The 19,374-nt window shown below is 26.8% G+C and overlaps 1 protein-coding gene across 1 annotated transcript in view; it reads left to right on the top strand.

Annotated features, from left to right (window-relative positions):
* Positions 1 to 277: 277 nt before the first annotated feature.
* Positions 278 to 19,374, top strand: part of LOC100209360 (45 kDa calcium-binding protein) — a 35,077-nt gene continuing 15,980 nt past the window's right edge. Inside the window, exons 1-3 of the mRNA XM_065800625.1 lie at positions 278 to 542; positions 5,832 to 5,970; positions 18,575 to 18,726. Of these exons, the coding sequence (XP_065656697.1) occupies positions 356 to 542; positions 5,832 to 5,970; positions 18,575 to 18,726 (478 nt within the window). The 5' untranslated portion in view covers positions 278 to 355. The remainder of the gene's footprint in view (positions 543 to 5,831; positions 5,971 to 18,574; positions 18,727 to 19,374) is intronic.

The following is a 19,374-nucleotide window of genomic DNA, read 5'->3' as shown; positions in this document are numbered from 1 at the left end:
CTGATTAATTAAGATGTTAACCTGAAGTAACATGGAACGCGTAAGAGTTGGGGCTGCAACTTTACTTTATGATGCTCTAAAGTGTTGAAGGAGAAAGTAGAATACATTTACATATGAGCAATAGTGGAAATTGGGAAATAACTACTATGGTTGTGTTTTAATTCAGACAGAAAAGCCTTGCCACCTCATTCGAGTACAATTGTACTTTAGTTTCCAAGTTTTTCTCCGCTCTTCTCTAGGAAATGCTCTAGGAAATGTTGCGCGACCGTCTGAAATAGAAATTTGAAAACAGCTAATAAGAATCAGCGTTTCGGCGTTGCAAAATGTAAACAAGTGAAATTCTTATTTATGGAGCATGTTATTAATTATTTTAAAAATTATTTGCTTGGTTGGATCATCAATTTCAATACCTGTTGGAAAATTAAACATAAGTAAAACTAATATCCTTCATTCAGAGTTGTTACCTCCTGATCATATTCGTGGTGCGCATTTAGAACAGGATGGAGATGTTAATAAAGAATTTCACCATGAAGCATTTCTCGGTGAGTCAGATATAGTATTTTTTGAAAGTCGAGGTAAAGCCAAAAAAAAAAGAATTAAACAAAAGTATTTCAAAAACTTATTTATATTTTTCATACTGTCATCAAAATTATATTTTAAAATATTTGTATTGAATATTTCTTCTAAGATATAAATGATAGTGGATGTTGGTTAGTAACCCTTATATAGTATTTCATTAATTTTATACCTAGCCTTGTTAGGGGATATAAAACATTATACTTTTCGTATTATTATTTCTGAAAATAAAGAAGCTCTACTGTAAAAAATTAGTTTTCAGTTCTCAGTTCATAAAAAAAGTTAAAACAAAACAAAAAAAAAATAATTTATGTTACATTACTTTTCTTGTTTTGTTTTTTTTATCACTAAAAAGGCTTTTCTAATATTAATAAAGCCCTATGTATCAACACCTAAAGTATTCTATTTTGTTCTTTTTTTAAATCTTTTTATTTATATTAAATTATTGATCTTAAGTATATTTAAAAATAAGTTTCTTATTAAAAAAAGTTTTATAATAATATTATCCTTGTTAATTTAAGATTAAAATTTTGTTTTTTTATTTGAATTTGCAATACGCTGTGATTAACTTTTTTTTTAAATGGTATACTGCTTAATGCTGGTGTATATAAGCCTAGTATTTTAACATATCATCAGTAAAATAAAAACTCATTTCTTTCTTGTGGGTTTTAAAACTTAGAATTATAAAAATTTATGTTATACGTTGATATGAACAATTGTTATTATGATATAGAAGTTTGCAATAAAAGACTAATTTACAATATAAAATTTGATTTGTTGTTTAACTCTGATTTCTAATTCTAAAACTAATCTTTGTGTCTCCAGAGACAAACATGTTGTTTTTTGTGTCTATAATTGTGTGTCTAAAGTTGTTGCACTTGATTACTGAGAAGACCTACAGAGTGATGACAGAGAAGTCCTTAAGAGTATATCACATATAAAATAAACTGGATATATACAAAGATATATATAAAGATATATATATATATATATATATATATATATATTTATACGCATATATATGTATGTATGTATATATATATATATATATATATATATATATATATATATATAAATATATATATATATATATATATATATATATATATATTTATATATATATATATATATGTATATAAATGTACATTTATATATGTATGCAGTGAGCAAGTTTAGGTTTTTTGCCCTTGAAACAAATAAGGATGTGAAACTGAAAGTACTTTTTACCTCGGCATTACTTGGTCAACATTTTAAAAATTAAGGTAAAGTTTTGCGTTATAAATTATTATTTTATAAAGTATATAAGTATATAAATATATATATATATATATATATATATATGTATATATATATATATATATATATATATATCAGGCCTTGTTACGAGATTTCGCTGCGTAGCGAAAACGCGTAACGCATTTCTAAGTTACTCAACTCATCAAATATATTTTGCATCGTTAGAAGTTTTATTGCGTCACTCGCGTCTTTTCAAGTACCGCATTGTAATTAAAGTTATTTTATTAACGCGTTAAAAATCATACAAACAGTTTTTTTTTTTTTCACTATAACAAAAGTTACAAATAAAATCTAAGTTCTTATATAAAAAATTATTTTCATTATTTTTTTCAAATATGAACTAAGTTTTACTTTGAAAAAAATATTTTTTTCATGAAACATAAAATAATGTTTGTTTATTTTCTTATGATTTTTATGTTTATTTTCTTATGATTTTGGTTTTTGGTTATTTTATTAACTGTTAATAATTTTTTTCTTATTTAATATGAACTCAATTTAATGTTTTTAAACAAGAAAGAGTTGTTTTTTTTGTTTATCAGTTACCGATAACATATTCGTGATCATAATTTATTTTTATAAATTAAACGAACGTCATTAAAACTTTACGTTATTGAATTAACAATAAACAAAATATCTTATTAATAAAATATTTACATCAAAATAAATCGTGCATTTTTTAAACTATTATGACTAAAAATAAATTTTATATTTAAAAGAAATTTATATACTTATTTCCTTAAGATAAAACTTAAAACACCTAATTTTTTTAACTAATTTTTAACAACAACAAAAAAATTATTAACAAACTGTTTCTTTAACAAAAAATCTATTAGTTTACAATTGCGGTTAAATACTTACGACTTTATTTCTTTTGAATAAACGTCACGTTAACGACAATCAAAAGATAATTTAAATATTCTAAAAGATATAAGTTTTTGCGTAGCGCGAAACTGCTGAACGCGTAGGCAAATCGCCTTTTCGCAAGCAAAATGCGAGCTGCGTAGCGTTTCTTAACAAGGCCTGATATATTGATATATATATATACATATATATATATTGATATATATATTTTATATTGTTAAGTTATATTGCGTCACTACCATCTTTACAAGTACCTCATAGTAATTCAAGTTCTTTTATTAACGCATTAAAAATCATAGATACGGTATTTTTTTTCTTACTTTAACAAAAGTTACAAATAAAATCTAAGTTCCTATTTGAAAAATCATTTTTATTATTATTTTCAAATATGAACTGAATTTTATTTAATAAAAAATTTTTCATAAAAAACTTTTTCATAAAATGTAAAATAATATTTGTTTATTTTCTGATAATTTTACAGTTGGTTTTTAATTATTTTATTAACTGTTAATAAATTTTTTCTTATTTATTTTGTGAACTCTTTTTAATAATGTTTTTAAACAATAAAGAGTTTTTTTTAATTACTTATCAGTTACCGATAACATATTTGTGATCATGATTTGTTTTCATGAATTAAACGAATGTCATTAAAACTTTATGTTATTGAATTAACAATAAACAAAATATCTTATTAATAAAATATTTACATCGAAATAAATCGTTTTTTTTATTTTTTAGTTGTTGTTTGTGGTGCAACCCTCTCTTAACTCTTTAACTCCAAAACACGAACCTTGCCGAGCAAGGCCGCTGCGCGGAGAAACTAAGTTGAGCGCGGTACTTCCAGGGACCTGGTGGGAGACGAGTTTTTATTTAGTCTATTGTTAATTGAAATAAGATTTTGCTTTATAATTTAAGGGATGATTTGACTTCATATTAATATACAATAACTCATAATTGCGATTTTTATAAAGCATACAAAATTTTTCCAAGAATCTAAAAAAAGTGAAAATCACAATTTTGAAGTGTTAATTTTAATTTGGAAGCCATTGTTTTTAAAAATAACTATAATATATTTTTTTTTGAACTCCGAACCTCTCGCTTATGCGAGCGCTCTTACCACTACACTACTACCGCATATATACATATATATATATATGTATATATATATATATATATATATATATATATATATATATATATATATATATATGTATATATAAATTATGTGTATTATACAAATAGTGCTCAATGTTCTTAAAAAACAAAACAATAATAAATTATTAAAAGCACGTCTAGTTTTTAAGAAAGTTATTTTTATAGTTATTTTTAAAAACAATGGCTTCCAAATTAAAATTAACATTTCAAAATTGTGATTTTTCACTTTTTTTAGATTCTTGGAAAAATTTTGTATGCTTTATAAAAATCGCAATTATGAGTTATTGTATATTAATATAAAGTCAAATCATCCCTTAAATTATAAAGCAAAATCTTATTTCAATTAACAATAGACTAAATAAAAACTCGTTTATTCCGAAGACAAAGGGTAGATGACTCATCAAGTACATTATCGTTCATAGCTAAATGCTGTAGCAGAAGTGAGATTTGTTACAAGCTCAAATGCCCCTTCCAAGCAATCAGAATGTGTTGACTTGTTATTATGACAAGAATAAATTTTTGTGAAAATTTTTGGGAGATAAATAATGTAAACTAAAATAAGTATGGGGTTAAATATAGAACCTTGAGGAACCCTTGAGGCTTGATTTGAAATTGTTGAGAGTAAAAGGGATTAAACATATGGAATCTTTTTTCTCTTTTATTCTCAGGCCAGCCTAAATCGAGTAAGTTACATAAAAAATGATAGGGGGATTCTCATATGTTTACTATGCTTCCTTTGCCTAGTCATCTAACTTGTAAATTTGCAATAATTTTTATGTGTAATTTATGACTTAAAGATTTGACTCCAAATCACTTTTTCCCAATCTTCTACATCATCTTTTCTCCCAACTTGATCTTAATGTGTTGAGCTGTGACTGACAAGATAGTTTATCTTATTGCAATGTTAGATCCAATTTCAGAGTTCTCTGCTTACATTTTCACTACCATAGAAGTGATTGAATATTTAAGCAAAACTTTATCCATTTTTTTAAATACTAAAAAGATTATCACATTGTAAATGATAAAATGACAAATGTCATTTGGTCATTCACAATGTGTATAAACAATCACTGGATGTACAAAAAAAAATTTAAATTGTTGGATCATCCCAACAATTAAAACTTTTTTTGTAGATCCAGTGATGACAGCTATCTACTCATTTTAATTTTTTTTGTTCAAAATAAGAGAAAACAGTAGATATATAAATTATGGTGCGATAAGGTGAAAATATGCGATAAAAAAACACAAATATAAATTTTTTGCAATAAGTGGTAAGGTTAACTATAATAGAAAATAAAATCTATAATTTGTTTAATCAAAATAAATCAATCATATTCATAAAATCCTTCATCTTCTTCGAAAACTTCACCTTCATCAAAAAATTCATCTTCTTCAAAATATTCACCAAGCTCGGGAAACATATCTTCATCTTCGTCATTTACTTTAATAATATATTTTTTAATTAACATGTTTTTTTATCATTGTTTTTTTATTATAATTAACCTTATCGCTAGAATTTATATTACTACTTATCGCAAAAAATTTATATTTGTGTTTTTTTATCGCATATTTTCACCTTATCGCACCATAATTTATATATGTACTGTTTTCTCTTATTTTGAATAAAAAAAATAAAAATGAGTAGATAGCTGTCATCAATCCAGCAAGGTTGAAAAGTATGCAGCAAGGTTGAAAAATGATTTTTATCGCATACAATATTTCCACATTATTTGCAGTACCAAACCTAAACTTGTTTTAATTTGGGTGTGTGCATATATAGACCAATAAATTGTTCTCAATGTTTTTAAATTTTTAAATTATTCAAAATTTTTTATATAAACCCAATATATTTGTTCATAAGTTTTTTAAATTTTTAAGTTCTTGAAACTTTTTTAATTTTCTTTGCTTGTTAATTATTATAATATTTAGTAATTTTGTTTTAGGTAAACTATTAGATGATGGTAAACTAGAGTGGGAAAATTATGGAGGTTATAAAAAACTTATTAAAATTTTCCATCAAGTTGATAAAAATAAAGATCATAAGATTAGCCATGAAGAATTGAAAGAATGGATCCATGAAAGGTATTTGCAGTTATTTTTATATTTTTAAAATATTACAATGTTTGTTCTACTCTATAGCTAAAAAAGCACCAACCTTGATAAACAAGGCTTCTGAGCAGAAAAAAAACCTGAGTATGGTACTACCATGGAAGTGGTGGGGTTCAAACTTGGTTCTTCTTTATTTATATATATATATATATATATATATATATATATATATATATATATATATATATATATATATATATATATATATATGTATATATATATATATATATATATATATATATATATATATATATATATATATATATATATATATATACATATACATATATATATAAAAATATATACTTAATGGTTCTGAGGCCGGCTGGTAATATGGTTTCTTAAACTCTGTTGCAGCTCTCAGAGGCTGATTTTATCAAGAGCTGTAAAATATCAAAGTACTAACAGTGTCATGTTGCACCGTGTCCCTGTTGTTCCTTTAATATTCATTATCAAGGCCACATAAAGAGCCCCTAGTTACAACATTGGGTTAATTAGCAAGACCAAGGCTTATTCTTGGGGTACCATGCTCTATCTGGGATTCTATCAAGCTCTCCTTAACTTAAAGTTTGATCAAAGTATCCCTTTCGTTTTATCCCAAAACTAATATTGTTGTTATTTATTGGTGATTTGAATGCTCATCACATTAAATGGCTAAGTTCACCACTGACCTTGTTGACACTAAACCTCATAACTTTTGTGTATCTCAATCTCTTACTCAGTTAACTTTGTAACTTGTTTTTCTGGCAATCCTAATTGCTTACCTTCACTTTTTGATTTGTGTCTTGTCTCTGAGCTTGTGTCTGTCCCTAGCTTGTGTTCAGTTTCTGCTTGTTATCCTTTACTTGGTTCAGACCATGCATGATCTCTATAAATATTTTATCTCCTTCATTTTCAGACTCACCCTATCATCACACTACCTACTACTGCCCTAAAGCCAAGTGGGATTCTATTTGTGATTTTGTTTGTGACAGTCCTTGGGTTTATATCTTTTGAATCTTTGCTGATAAATGTACCCCCTATGTAGCCTCCTAGAACTCTGCAAGTTTGAAAGTCTTTATTCCTTCTTGTTTGTTTTGAGTCAACCCTCATTTTACTCTATGATTTTCACTTTCTTACAGCTGAAATATCTCAACTTAATCATTTTTTTTTATCTTTTTCATTTTCAAAAGATGGTGTTTGATGCTGAGCTCCATTGTTATCAGTTTACTAATCTTATCTCAGAAGTTAGGTTCTAGTGACTTTTTGAAAATCTTCAGCATTGTCATTAACAAAGGTAAGTCAGCATTTAAGCAGCAGTGGGGCAGTAGTTAAACTTGTGGCTCAGAACCAAGAGGTCCATGGTTGGATGCTAACTCTGACCTGATTAGCAACATTGGTAAGGAAGGAGACATGAACTTCCTGGTTTTTCCCCTGTGCTCTGTGATAAGACTGTAAAGATTTCTTTGAGCACTTTTAAAATAAAAAGTCTGACAATCCATCTTTAATTTATGGGTCTTATCTTATAAACACTCCCAAGGATTAGGCTGAACAATTTGCAAAGAACTTTTTCTTTAAATTGACTTTTGAATTTAATGACCATAATCTTCTTTTCATTTCAGTTAAACAAAAAACCCATTGTTAGACATTTAAGTCACTCCGGCTTCCATTGCCTACCCCTACAACTATTGTCAAATCGGTCTTTTCTCTATTATTAGCAAGGTCATTGAGTATTTATTCAACAAGTTTCTAATATTCCATTTTGATTCTAATAATCTATTCTCTGACAATCAACATTTCTTTTTATCTTTTTGTTCTACGGCAGACTTGCTAACTGATCTAATCAAAAGGTTTTATCATGCATTAAATGGATGCAGCAAATCAAGCCTCTTGGTATATTTAAAGCTATTGATTAAGTTAAGCATACTGATCATTTCCATAAGTTGCTTCATATGGTGTATCTAGGAAAGTTTATGAGATTATTATATTAATTATTTTTTACCTCAGTATTAAAGTCAACACTCTTTTTCATTATTAGTAGCTTCTGGGGCACTACAAGGTTCAGTTCTTGGTCCTGTATTGTTTCTGATTTACATTAATGATCTTCTTGATAATCTTTCATTTAAAGTGTCTCTTTTTGCTGACAACTCAACCAGGGGTGAGGTGGCTCTAAAAAGCCTATCCAGGATTTTATTAAAAAAGCCTCGGTATGCTGGATTTTAACATTTATTATGGATGTAAAGGGCTATACATGACCTTATTCAAATAAATTATCAGTACACACCAACAAGTTGTCAGTACACACCAATAATTGTACACACCAATAAGTTGTCAGTACACACCAATAATTGTCAGTACACACCAATAAGTTATAGTTTATAATACCAACAAGCAACAAGCTGAGGTTTGTAATACTTCAAACTTACCGTGTTTTTGTTTTGGTTTCCTTAAAATATAACTTTTCTGCAAAGTTATGGTAACCAAATGCGATTTGTATTTTATTGTTTGAAGAGTAGTTGTTAATATAAAATTGAAAATCAAAGGTTTTGATTTTATTATATAATTTTATGTATTTTGATTATACTGTAAATTGTTTTAGATTATATTTAAAAAAAAGTTAAAAAAAATAAATTTTTTCTTGAAAATTTGAAACTTGAGAAATTGTTTTTTATAGATAGTATACGCTTTTGTTTGATTCTGCATTTTAACTAGCATTTTTGAATAAATACACAACAGTGCTCAAAAAATGGTCTTGTAATTGACTTTGAATATAAAAAGTTTTTATATTGTAGTTTTATTGAGCAGTTATTTAAAAAGTTATTGAAAAGTATTTTATATATTTCTGAGATGTTATTTTAGTTGTTTTTTCATTTTAAAAGTAAATCAAAATTACAAAATGATAACAAAAAAAAAATAAAACTAATCTAATCTTTAATTTATTTTAAACATACATATATACATAATAATAATAAAATGCATAAAAATGTGTAGGTCTAATATCACATTGTATTTGTAAGTATTTGTGGTTTTCCCACACCTATATTAAAATAAGTTTATTAAATAATAGGGTTTTATGCTATTTTTAAAAGGTTATTAATGTTGCATACATTTGTAACTCGAGGGAATTGTATTTTAAAAATGTATGCAATTCAATAAGTTATTATAATTGATAGCGGCCAGTAATTTTATGGTTACCTTAATTGTATTTGACATGTTTAAATACTTGGGATGATCTGAGTACCAAATTTATTGGTTTACTAATAAGTAGTGATCAATCGGAACTCCTTACTGGTTGTCAGTAAGTTTTTTCCGTATTTTGTTGACAAAAAGTAAAAATTAAAATGCAAGACCAAAATTTTTTTTTTATTACTTGATAGACTGCCTGCCCCAACCAAACCCTCAGTCAATGTAGCAGCAATGCCTTGCAAGTTAGGCTATAAGATAGTCGATGTAGCAACATTCTGTGCATGATTTACAGTAAAATAAAAATAAAGATTAAAACATTTTATTAAAAAAAATTAAAATAAAAAAATTTTATTAAAAAAAATTAAAATAAAAACATTGTTTATATTATTAAAAACATTCAGAATGTTTTAAAGAAATTTAGAATGTTTTTAAAAATATTCTGGTCAGTTAAATTTGCGTTTTTTTTAAAAAACGATTAATTTGCAATTAAATTAATGGTTTTACCTTTCCGACAACACGGAAATGTTGGACAAAAGTCAAAAGTAATTAAAAGTGGCGTATTTGTTGGCATAAGAATTTTTTACTCCCAAATGCAACAATTTATAGAATTATATATATATATATATATATATATATATATATATATATATATATATATATATATATATATATATATATATATATATATATATGTAAATTATGTTAGTGTATTTTACAAATAGAGTGCTCAATGTTCTTAAAGAACAGAGCAATAATAAATTAGTATAATATATATATATATATAGTTTTATAAATTGTTTTTAGAGAAACAGTATAAATTAATAAAAGTAACTAATAACATGATCCAGCAATTGGAAGATTTTTTTGGCAAAAAAGAAGTTTTTCCAAATTTTCTGGATGGATTTTTTTTCTTTCCTTTGAGAGAATATCTCCAGCTGTAGAAAACAGTCTTTCAACATCTGAAGGTGATGTGAGGTACTTTTTTGGCACCTTAGTCAACTCTAACTTGATTTTGGAATTTGCATATTATTCATAGCTTTTCCAAAACTCAAGACATTGAGAAAACATTGGACTATCCAAAAAATCATTCGATGCTACAAAATTGTCCATATGGGACATGGCAACGTGTTTAGCATTTTGCAAAACACCTTGAGATCTGAAAATATACCATTTGTATCTTGGTTCCATTAGAATAGCATCTGAATAATGTTCTTTTTTTTCAATTAGTGAAAAATGTTTTTCCATTACATTTTTTATAGCAATTTTCAACTCCTGAACACTGATATTGTTTCCAAATATATGTTTCCAAAGCTTTAATTATTATTGTCACAATTGGAATACAAAAATTGATGGAAGAGTCAACACCTGACAACATTTTTGTTGCTTCAAAAATGTTGTCAGGTAAAAAAGTGCATTTTAAAACACTTAAAATGTACACCGCTTTTTCACAGAGGCTCAAACTTGGACAGAAAATATCAATTCCCACTGAAGAAAATTTGATTAAGGTGGCAGCAATGGCAACATCGCCAAGCGATGACTTTTGTATCCATTTGGATTTCTTGCTGTCTGTAAAGCAGTACAATGGAATGTATAAGAACAGAGTTTTCGACTCTTCACAATTAGTCTGTCTATGATTGCGTGTGAAAATAGTTCTTATTTGATGGCAAATTGAAGGGAGTGGTTAAGGCATTCAGGTGACACATAATTACAGCTTGGTTAATTAAAGGCTGTCTTTACATTTGCTGCATTGTCTCTGAAGCAAACTTCATTTTTTGAAGAAATTTTTAACTCCTCTTGTTTTGATCTTGTTGAAAATTTTTTTGGGGTATGCCTTTTATCAAATTGAGAACAAGAAATGCAGAATTTGGCACAGTCTCAATCTTTGCAAATAAAATGAACTTTCTTCCCCAGGTAGCCATGATGAAATGATGACCATGCATCAAGACAGACTGACACACTTTTAGCTTCTGATTGAACCAACTTTTCCTTGAGAGCAAATTTTATTTTTTCATAAGTTAGATCCAGTAAACTTCTGTAGTATTTTTTAATAGCAATTTTGTAATTAGGAGCAACAAGAACATGGTACCTCAAAAACCCAGCATCATTGACAATAGACCACGGTTGGAGGTCAAAAACTATCATTTCAAATATTGACTTTTTTGACCTTTTTCAGAATTGATTCAGAGTCAATTTTTGAAGAAGCTTGAACCCAGTTTGGAATTGTAGATTTTAACAAGTCAGTTCTTTGCACTGAACTATTCAGTGCTTTTTATTGAACTTGGATTGTTTGCTTCAATTATGAAGTATTTCTAAGCTAAAATTGTTTTTCTTTTTGAATTCATTATGTTAGAAAGAAATATAAGACCATTTTTCAATGTTGCTGGTTTGCGTCAGATACAAATGTTAAAAATATAATTGTTACAAATGTTAAATGTTACAATGTACAAATGTTACAATGTACAAATGTTACAATGTACAAATGTTAAATGTTAAATGTACAAATGTTAAAAATATAATTGGCAAGTTTTTTGTATTTCTAATATTTATTGCTACATCAAAAATTCCCTTTGGACAATAATTAAAAATACGCCATCTTGGGACAAATATTAACAATTTCAACACTACATTTTCCTTAAGGGAATTGAACACTACAATTCCATTAAGGAAAATGTAGTGTTGATATTGTTGTCAAATTGAAGTAGTTGTCCAATTGGGCATTGTTTTCCTAGGGAAATTCTTGCATAAATGCAATTAAGAACTGTTGCGCTAAACTTAAAAAAGAGTTGATTGAAGAGAAACAACAGATAATTCAACACTTTATAGATTAGATAAAATCAGGATAAAAGTTGCATTTTTTTATTTAATTGTAATATTTAATATATATATATATACATATAAAAATTATACTCATAACAACAACATTATCTTTCAAATAATTACAATAAAAAACTTTACAAGATATTTTTTTTTTTTTTGTTATTCACCTCCTCAAGGCCGAAACAAGTTGAGCGCAGTACTACCAGGGACGTGGTGGGGATCGAACTTGGAACCTCTCGCTTATGAAGCGAGCGCTTTACCACTACACCACTACCGCATTTAATATATGAATATTACTTTAAATAAGAAAATTATTTCGTTTTTAAACAAAGCAAAATCTTATTTCCCTTTATTCTCTTGCTTATCATTTAATTTAAAAAACTTTTTTTTTTATTATTTTATCAAAATGATAATGCTTGATAAAGCTTTAAGATATCCATTTTCGGTAGCATTTTGAACCATATATTTGGGTCGGAAACAAAATCTTAAAAATACCGGAACAGGAACCAAAAAATCCAATCAGAGTTGTGGCCGGAATTGAAACCGAACGGAATTTTGGTCAATCACTACTAATAAGAACTTTTTGATTATAATATTTCAATAAAGATTCAAACAAAGGACTTATAAGGTATTTTATTTAATTTTCATGCTCATTTATAATTCTAATATATGTGTAATGCAATTTTAATATATTATTAAAGGTATTCTAAATTTTATTAAATTAAAATTTTTAATGTGTAATTTAAATTGTGTTTTGCATTTTCCAATTTTTATTTTCCAAAAAAAAAATGAAAAAACAGAAATCTGGTAAAGAAAAGAAAAAAAATTTCAATCTGAGTTCAAGATGTAACAATAAGGACAAAAAACTCTCCCTGGATTCTTTGCATCATCATCAACTAATCCTACACCTTGTGATTCAGCAGATATATTGGAATCAATTACATACAAGCTATCTAGTCACAGTAATCCATTTGACTTTTTAATTTCACAAACATCGGACCATATTAGTATTCAATACCTCCGAACATTAGATAACATAGATGATTCAAATAAACTTTGTCAAAGGCCAGCAGCAGGACAAGAGGTAAGTTTTATAACTTGTACCCATCCAACTTAACCAAGTTCTGTAAAGAACACAGTATCAGGAAGTTATAAACGCATTATTGATAACGAACCAGATGATACAGTTGGTACCTAGCTCAGCTTTGACAAGAAGAGAGAAATTTTTATGCAGTGTATAAATAAGTTTTAATGGTGATGCTAACAATATTTTTGTGACTGGATGCCTGTTTGAACTAACTGGCAGATCTCACCATTTTTACAATATTGTTAGACATGAAGTATCGGTTGCCCACTCTGCAGCATTCAACACATTTTTATCTCTAAAGTAGGAAAATCCACTCATCAATTTTTAGACCAAAGCATTAAAATTGTTATGGAACAAATCTGTTTTGTTTTAAAAAACATAATAAAAGCATTTCATACCCATGTCAGGCAATGCATGCCGTAGCCTGGGCATTAAAACAATATTGCTACTGCCATTTTGCAACCTTATTTGCGACAAGGAAACATTTAAGCCTTGTTAAAACTTCTCATTACAGTGGATCCAATACTTAATGAACAATTGAGGCAGCTGTCAGCCAGTGGAAAGACATCATAAAAACATAAGCTTGGTGAAAAATTTGGTGCAGTTAACAAAAAATAGTGTTTTTATTATACTAGCTGATTCAACAACAGATGTAGCTCTGTGCAACCAGATGTGTCAGATGTGTTTAACTCGTGTCATTCAGAAGCAACACTAAGAAACATTTGATTGTTACATTTCTTACAATCTGTTAGATTTGTGTAAATTCACTCTAGGAAAAGCAACATATTTATTCAAAGAATGTGGAAATGCAAGGAACTGCCTTTGCGATGCTTCAATAACTTCTGCGGAAAGAGAGTATAATTTTAGCTATATTATATTCCCAGATGATGTCTCACATGGACGAGACATCATCTGGGAATATAATATATGTTAATGGCAATAATGCAGTTTTGAGATTATTCCAGCGTAAATCAATTAAACTCTGCAACTCTGTTGAAATTTGGAAGAAACTGGAAAAAAATTTAAACATTTCTGGAGATATGCTAATTCATATTACACGGTAAAAATTCCAACATTAAAACATCAAAAAAAAATTTTTTAATTGTTTTATCATTATAATGCGGTAATGGTGTAGACCATTACCGCATTATAATGATAATATAAAAAAATACCTAATAAAATAAATAAAATAAGAAAATACGAAAACTCAATAAATAATTCTAATAGAAAGCCCAAAATTAAACTAAAAAACTCATGTATCCAAACTAAAAATACTATTAAAACTCTTTATAAGATAATTTAAATCAAATTAGGTATTTTTAGCATAGATAAACTTTAATGCTGTCACAGAAACCTCATTTGAATTATGTTACCCGATTAAAGTGTAAGAAAATGAACAACTTGTGCAACCTAAAGTCATCACAAAAATTAAATAACATGTGATAGTAGAAAAGACATTGCACAAAGGCCATAGAAAATATTACCCATAAAAATACAAATATTTAAATGTATTGTAAAGGATATAAGAAACTCTTTAGGTTCTTAATAATATATAAAAAATACTGTAAACAGTTTGGATAAGTTTTAGCCAAATGGGTGGTTAATAAAATATTTTATGTGTAATAGCAGGGGAAAAAAATTTTAAGCTTGAAGTTTTCTCTGCAATCTGAATTAACGTAATTTATTTATGCTAGTAGTTTTTAAGTTATTTCTTTTTAAACTATTGTTCAGTTAGTAACCATATATTGTTCAGTTAGTAACCATATATTGTTCAGTTAATAACCATATATTGTTCAGTTAGTAACCATATATTGTTCAGTTAGTAACCAAATATTGTTCAGTTAGTAACCATATATTGTTCAGTTAGTAACCAAATATTGTTCAGTTAGTAACCAAATATTGTTCATTTCTTTTTAAACTATTGTTCAGTTAGTAACCAAATATTGTTCAGTTAGTAACCAAATATTGTTCAGTTAGTAACCAAATAAAATAAACAGAAAATTTGCTATGTAGTAGGTGCTGCATTTGAAGCAGAAACTTTTACTTTATGTATTAAATAATATTTTGGACACGCATACCTTACGAGCAGTGCTAAAACACATTTAGGTTTAAATCTCGAGAAGACATTCTTTCTTTGTTTCAGTTCTAAATAGCATCTATTCCTGATTTTTTCTATGTGCTAAATTTTCATTTTTAAGTTTTAGAGAAAAATAATCAAATAAATGAACAAAAATAATCATAAACAACTATGGCATGTGTATATATATATATATATATATATATATATATATATATATATATATATATATATATATATATATATATATATATATATATATATATATATATATATATATATTAGGGGTGTTAAAAAAAATAAATTTTTTTTAACATGAATACACAATACATAACATGAATACACATTTAACATGAATACTCAAGAAGCCAAATTTGGGGCAAAAATAAAAAAAATGCGATTACCAGAAAAAAAAATTCCAAAAATATTGGCGTTTACCTTGTGCTCAAACGGCAAATTACCTCGAAAAATGCCCAAATTGTTCTTAAATTATTTGGCTTTGAGTGCAGGGTAAATCTCAATATTTTGTAAAAAATTTTTTTGTAATGTGATCATAATGGTTCAATTTTTTTCTTTAAATTGTTGTGTATCCTGGTTTTTTCATAAGTGTTGTTTAAAATATAAAAAAGATTTTGAATAATTTATGCAAAAAAAAAATTTTTTTTTTTTGTGCATTTGTGCTGAAATATTTTTTTGTGAAATTATTTTTAATATAAACATTAATTATGAAAAGACTAGGATACACAACAATCTAAAAAAAAGCTTAAAACCATTAGGATCAGATTAGAAAAAATTTTTCACAAAATATTGAGATTTACCATGCAAAGATGAACTTGTAAGAGAAAATTATAAGTTGATTTTATAGAAAATTTTTAGTAAAATTTTTTTGCCAAAGTCAATATATGTTTAAACAGTTAAGTTTGCATATTGTTAAATAAAGAAGTTATATTTGTAATAAATTACATCATGCATAAATTATTCATAAAGTACTTTAATTTTAATTTATGCAGCATAAGTTCTAATAATAAGTTCAAAGGCCACATATTTCTCATCGCAAGTCTCAATTTGTTCCAAGTCCAAGCTGGTCATTGCTGTAACGTTCAAACAATCGATTGCAAGCATCAAAGCATTTCTTCTTTTGAGCATCGGTCAACTCGTACGGAACCCACTTGGACTTCAAGCATTTCTTTCCGGCCTTGTGCAAAATGTCCTCAATTGTTGAGTGGTGACAATCAAATTCGTCAGCCAACATTAGGCATCTCATTGACGGATCTTCTTCAATTCTGTTGATGACTGCTTGGCAATTGACTTCATTTTGACGCCCAGAACTCGGCATATTGGTTAATCGGTCTCCTTCTTCACAGAATATCTTGAACCAGTCTTGTGCTGTACGAATTGGCATTGTTCCGTCTCCATAGGCCTCACAAATGTTTCGGGCAGCTTCAGAAGCGTTCAAATTCAACTTGAATTGAAAATTAAGCAGCAAATGATTTTCTTCTCGACTATGTTTAATCGCAATACAACTAAAGACAAATTATATATAGATCAATAGATGTGCAAGAATTAGGGCTATCAGATGGTTAAAAAAAAATCAAAAAATATGTCAAGAAAAAAGTTACAGGCCAATACTTTTCCGCCAATCTATTAATTAAAAACGATTTATTTTTTCTGAAAGCTAAATTCAGCATGTTTTTTGTAAAATTCCAGTTGAACTTTATCATATTATCCACCTAATTGTACCCTAATGGGGTTATATTAAACCATTTGCTAACTCGTACAGTTTTTTAGGGTAAAACATAAGATTCTTTTGCTTTATTATTTTTAATATTTCACGCATCTTTTGTAAATAAAAGAAATATTCTTAATCTTATTTTTTTTTTTTAAACTAATGTTTATTTTAAATTAAATTAAAAACGTTTCTATTGATTAGAATGTCCGCAATCAAAAATGTTAATTTAACTCCATAAGGAAACAAAGTTATGTGGTCAACATTTAGTAAATGCCTATATTTCATTGTTTTTATTTAATATCAAAGCTGCAGTAATATATTTTTTTCCAATAGATAGGCAAATGCATTTACTAAAAAACCAAAGCTTTTTCATCTGATTTCCCAGAAAAAATTCAAACAAAAAATTGTCCACCCTTCCCTTTTGAGAGTTTTGAGAGTGTTTATTGTATAAAACCGCAAATTTGCATAAAAATGCTAAATGGTGACAGTTTGTACTTTTGATAGTTTTTGAATATTTTTATAAGTATATATTATTATTTTAATGATTAAAAACAATAATTTAGGAATTGGTTGATTTATTTAATTATTTTCCAAACTTTTAACACACTGTATGTGTACAAAATGCGCAACTAAAAAATGCAGATTTTTCTTTCACTAAAACTCTTATTTTTTTCTTAAGGCAAAACACAAAACTTTGATTTTCACGATATTTTACGATATTAAGTAGGGCTTACGCTTTATTAACTTAAATCATTTATTTCACTAACATCTGTCGAGGTTTTCCTTAGTTGCTGACTTTTCACAAGGATGTTTGACGTTAAGGAAATGCAACTGAGTAAAATCAACAAAAGAAAAAGCGTTAAGGCTACCTTTTTTTATGTATATCATTGTGGGGAAGTACAATAATTTTAATTTCAATAGAATATGCTCAAATGAGTAATTATAATATGAGTGAAGTCGTTATAGCGCAAAAAAAATATTTTGTTATCTATATATATACTTGATGCCACTGTGTGCTACACTTTTGTAGTTCCCTCTTTTTGTGGTACAACTGGATTCTTAATTCGAATAAAAATAACTTTATCACTGTAATACTATGTTGAAAATAATAATAGTAACTATGTTGAAATACATTTTAATATATGTGTTTATGTTGCATTACAATATAAGTTTTTATGTTACATTACAATATAAGTTTTTATGTTCAATACATTGCAATATAAGTTTCTATGTTTAATAGATTGCAATATAAATTTTTATGTTGCAATACATTGCAATATAAATTTTTATGTTCAATGAATTGCAATATAAGCTTTTATGTTCAATACATTGCAATATAAGTTTTTATGTTGCAATACATTGCAATATAAGTTTTTATATTCAATACATTGCAATATTTTATTGTTTCTTATTTCAGCTGAGAAATTTAATGTTACCAATGTAGGTTTTATCATAATGACTAGAACTAGTATTTAAAAATATTGTTGAACATTAAGGAATCTGTTAGAATTTATAGGATTACAGTTTGCATCAATGTCATGGGTTTGTGTTATAGATGATAGTGTCACATTATTTTGTTAGAAATTAAATTTTTTATTTAATAAATGTTTTTATTCTCTTATTAGTATTTTTCTCACAGCACCATGGTTTCCCTTACTAAATTAAAAAAAAAAAAACTTTAAAATTTTGTTATTGCTTTTAGAATAACGGAACATTTTAATGAAGCAAAAAGTAACAGTGAAAAAATATTTGAGAGAGTTGATCTTAATAAAGACAAACTTGTATCTTGGATTGAATATAAGTCTCAACTAATGGATCTTGACTTGAATTCTTTAAATAATACTGACCAAGCAAGTAAGTTTTTGTTATTACTTTACTATTATTGTTAATAAAAACTATTTTTGAATATGTTTACACCTAATGAGTTTAAAAAAGTTTATGCCAAAGATTCTATTTAATAATTGTATAATGTTAGGGAACTGCTAGTTCAATAAGCTTTCTGTTTTCACTGTCTTTCTAGATTTTTCTTAAAAATTTTCTGCTTTCACTATCTTTCTAGATTTCTTTAAAAACTCTCTGCTTTCACTGTCTTTCTAGATTTTTCATTAAAGTTCTCTGCTTTCACTGTCTTTCTAGATTGTTCCTAAAAATTCTCTGCCTTTGAAGATTTTTCTCTGTTTTTGTAGATTTTTAATAAATGGGATCTGCTTCTCTATGCGCCCTTTCTAGATTAATTTTAAAAAGTCACTGTTTTCACTTTTTCGTAAATAGTTTCTTCTTTTTTTGTGTGCTACATTTAAGTAAAATCAACAAATAATATAATTACTACTATAAAATCAAAATACTATATGATAAATTACCTAATAAAATAATTGCTAAAAAATACAGAACAAAAGTGTTTAGAATATAATAATTATAAAGAATAAAAATTAAATAAATTTAACTCAAAGGAAAGTAGAATAGAAATTTGCCACTGTAATTTGTTCCCAATAATATCATTCG

The sequence above is a fragment of the Hydra vulgaris genome, chromosome 06, assembly GCF_038396675.1.
Source record: "Hydra vulgaris chromosome 06, alternate assembly HydraT2T_AEP".
Taxonomy (NCBI): domain Eukaryota; kingdom Metazoa; phylum Cnidaria; class Hydrozoa; order Anthoathecata; family Hydridae; genus Hydra; species Hydra vulgaris.
Note: the sequence above shows the minus strand (reverse complement) of the source record. Positions and strands in the feature narration are given on the sequence as shown.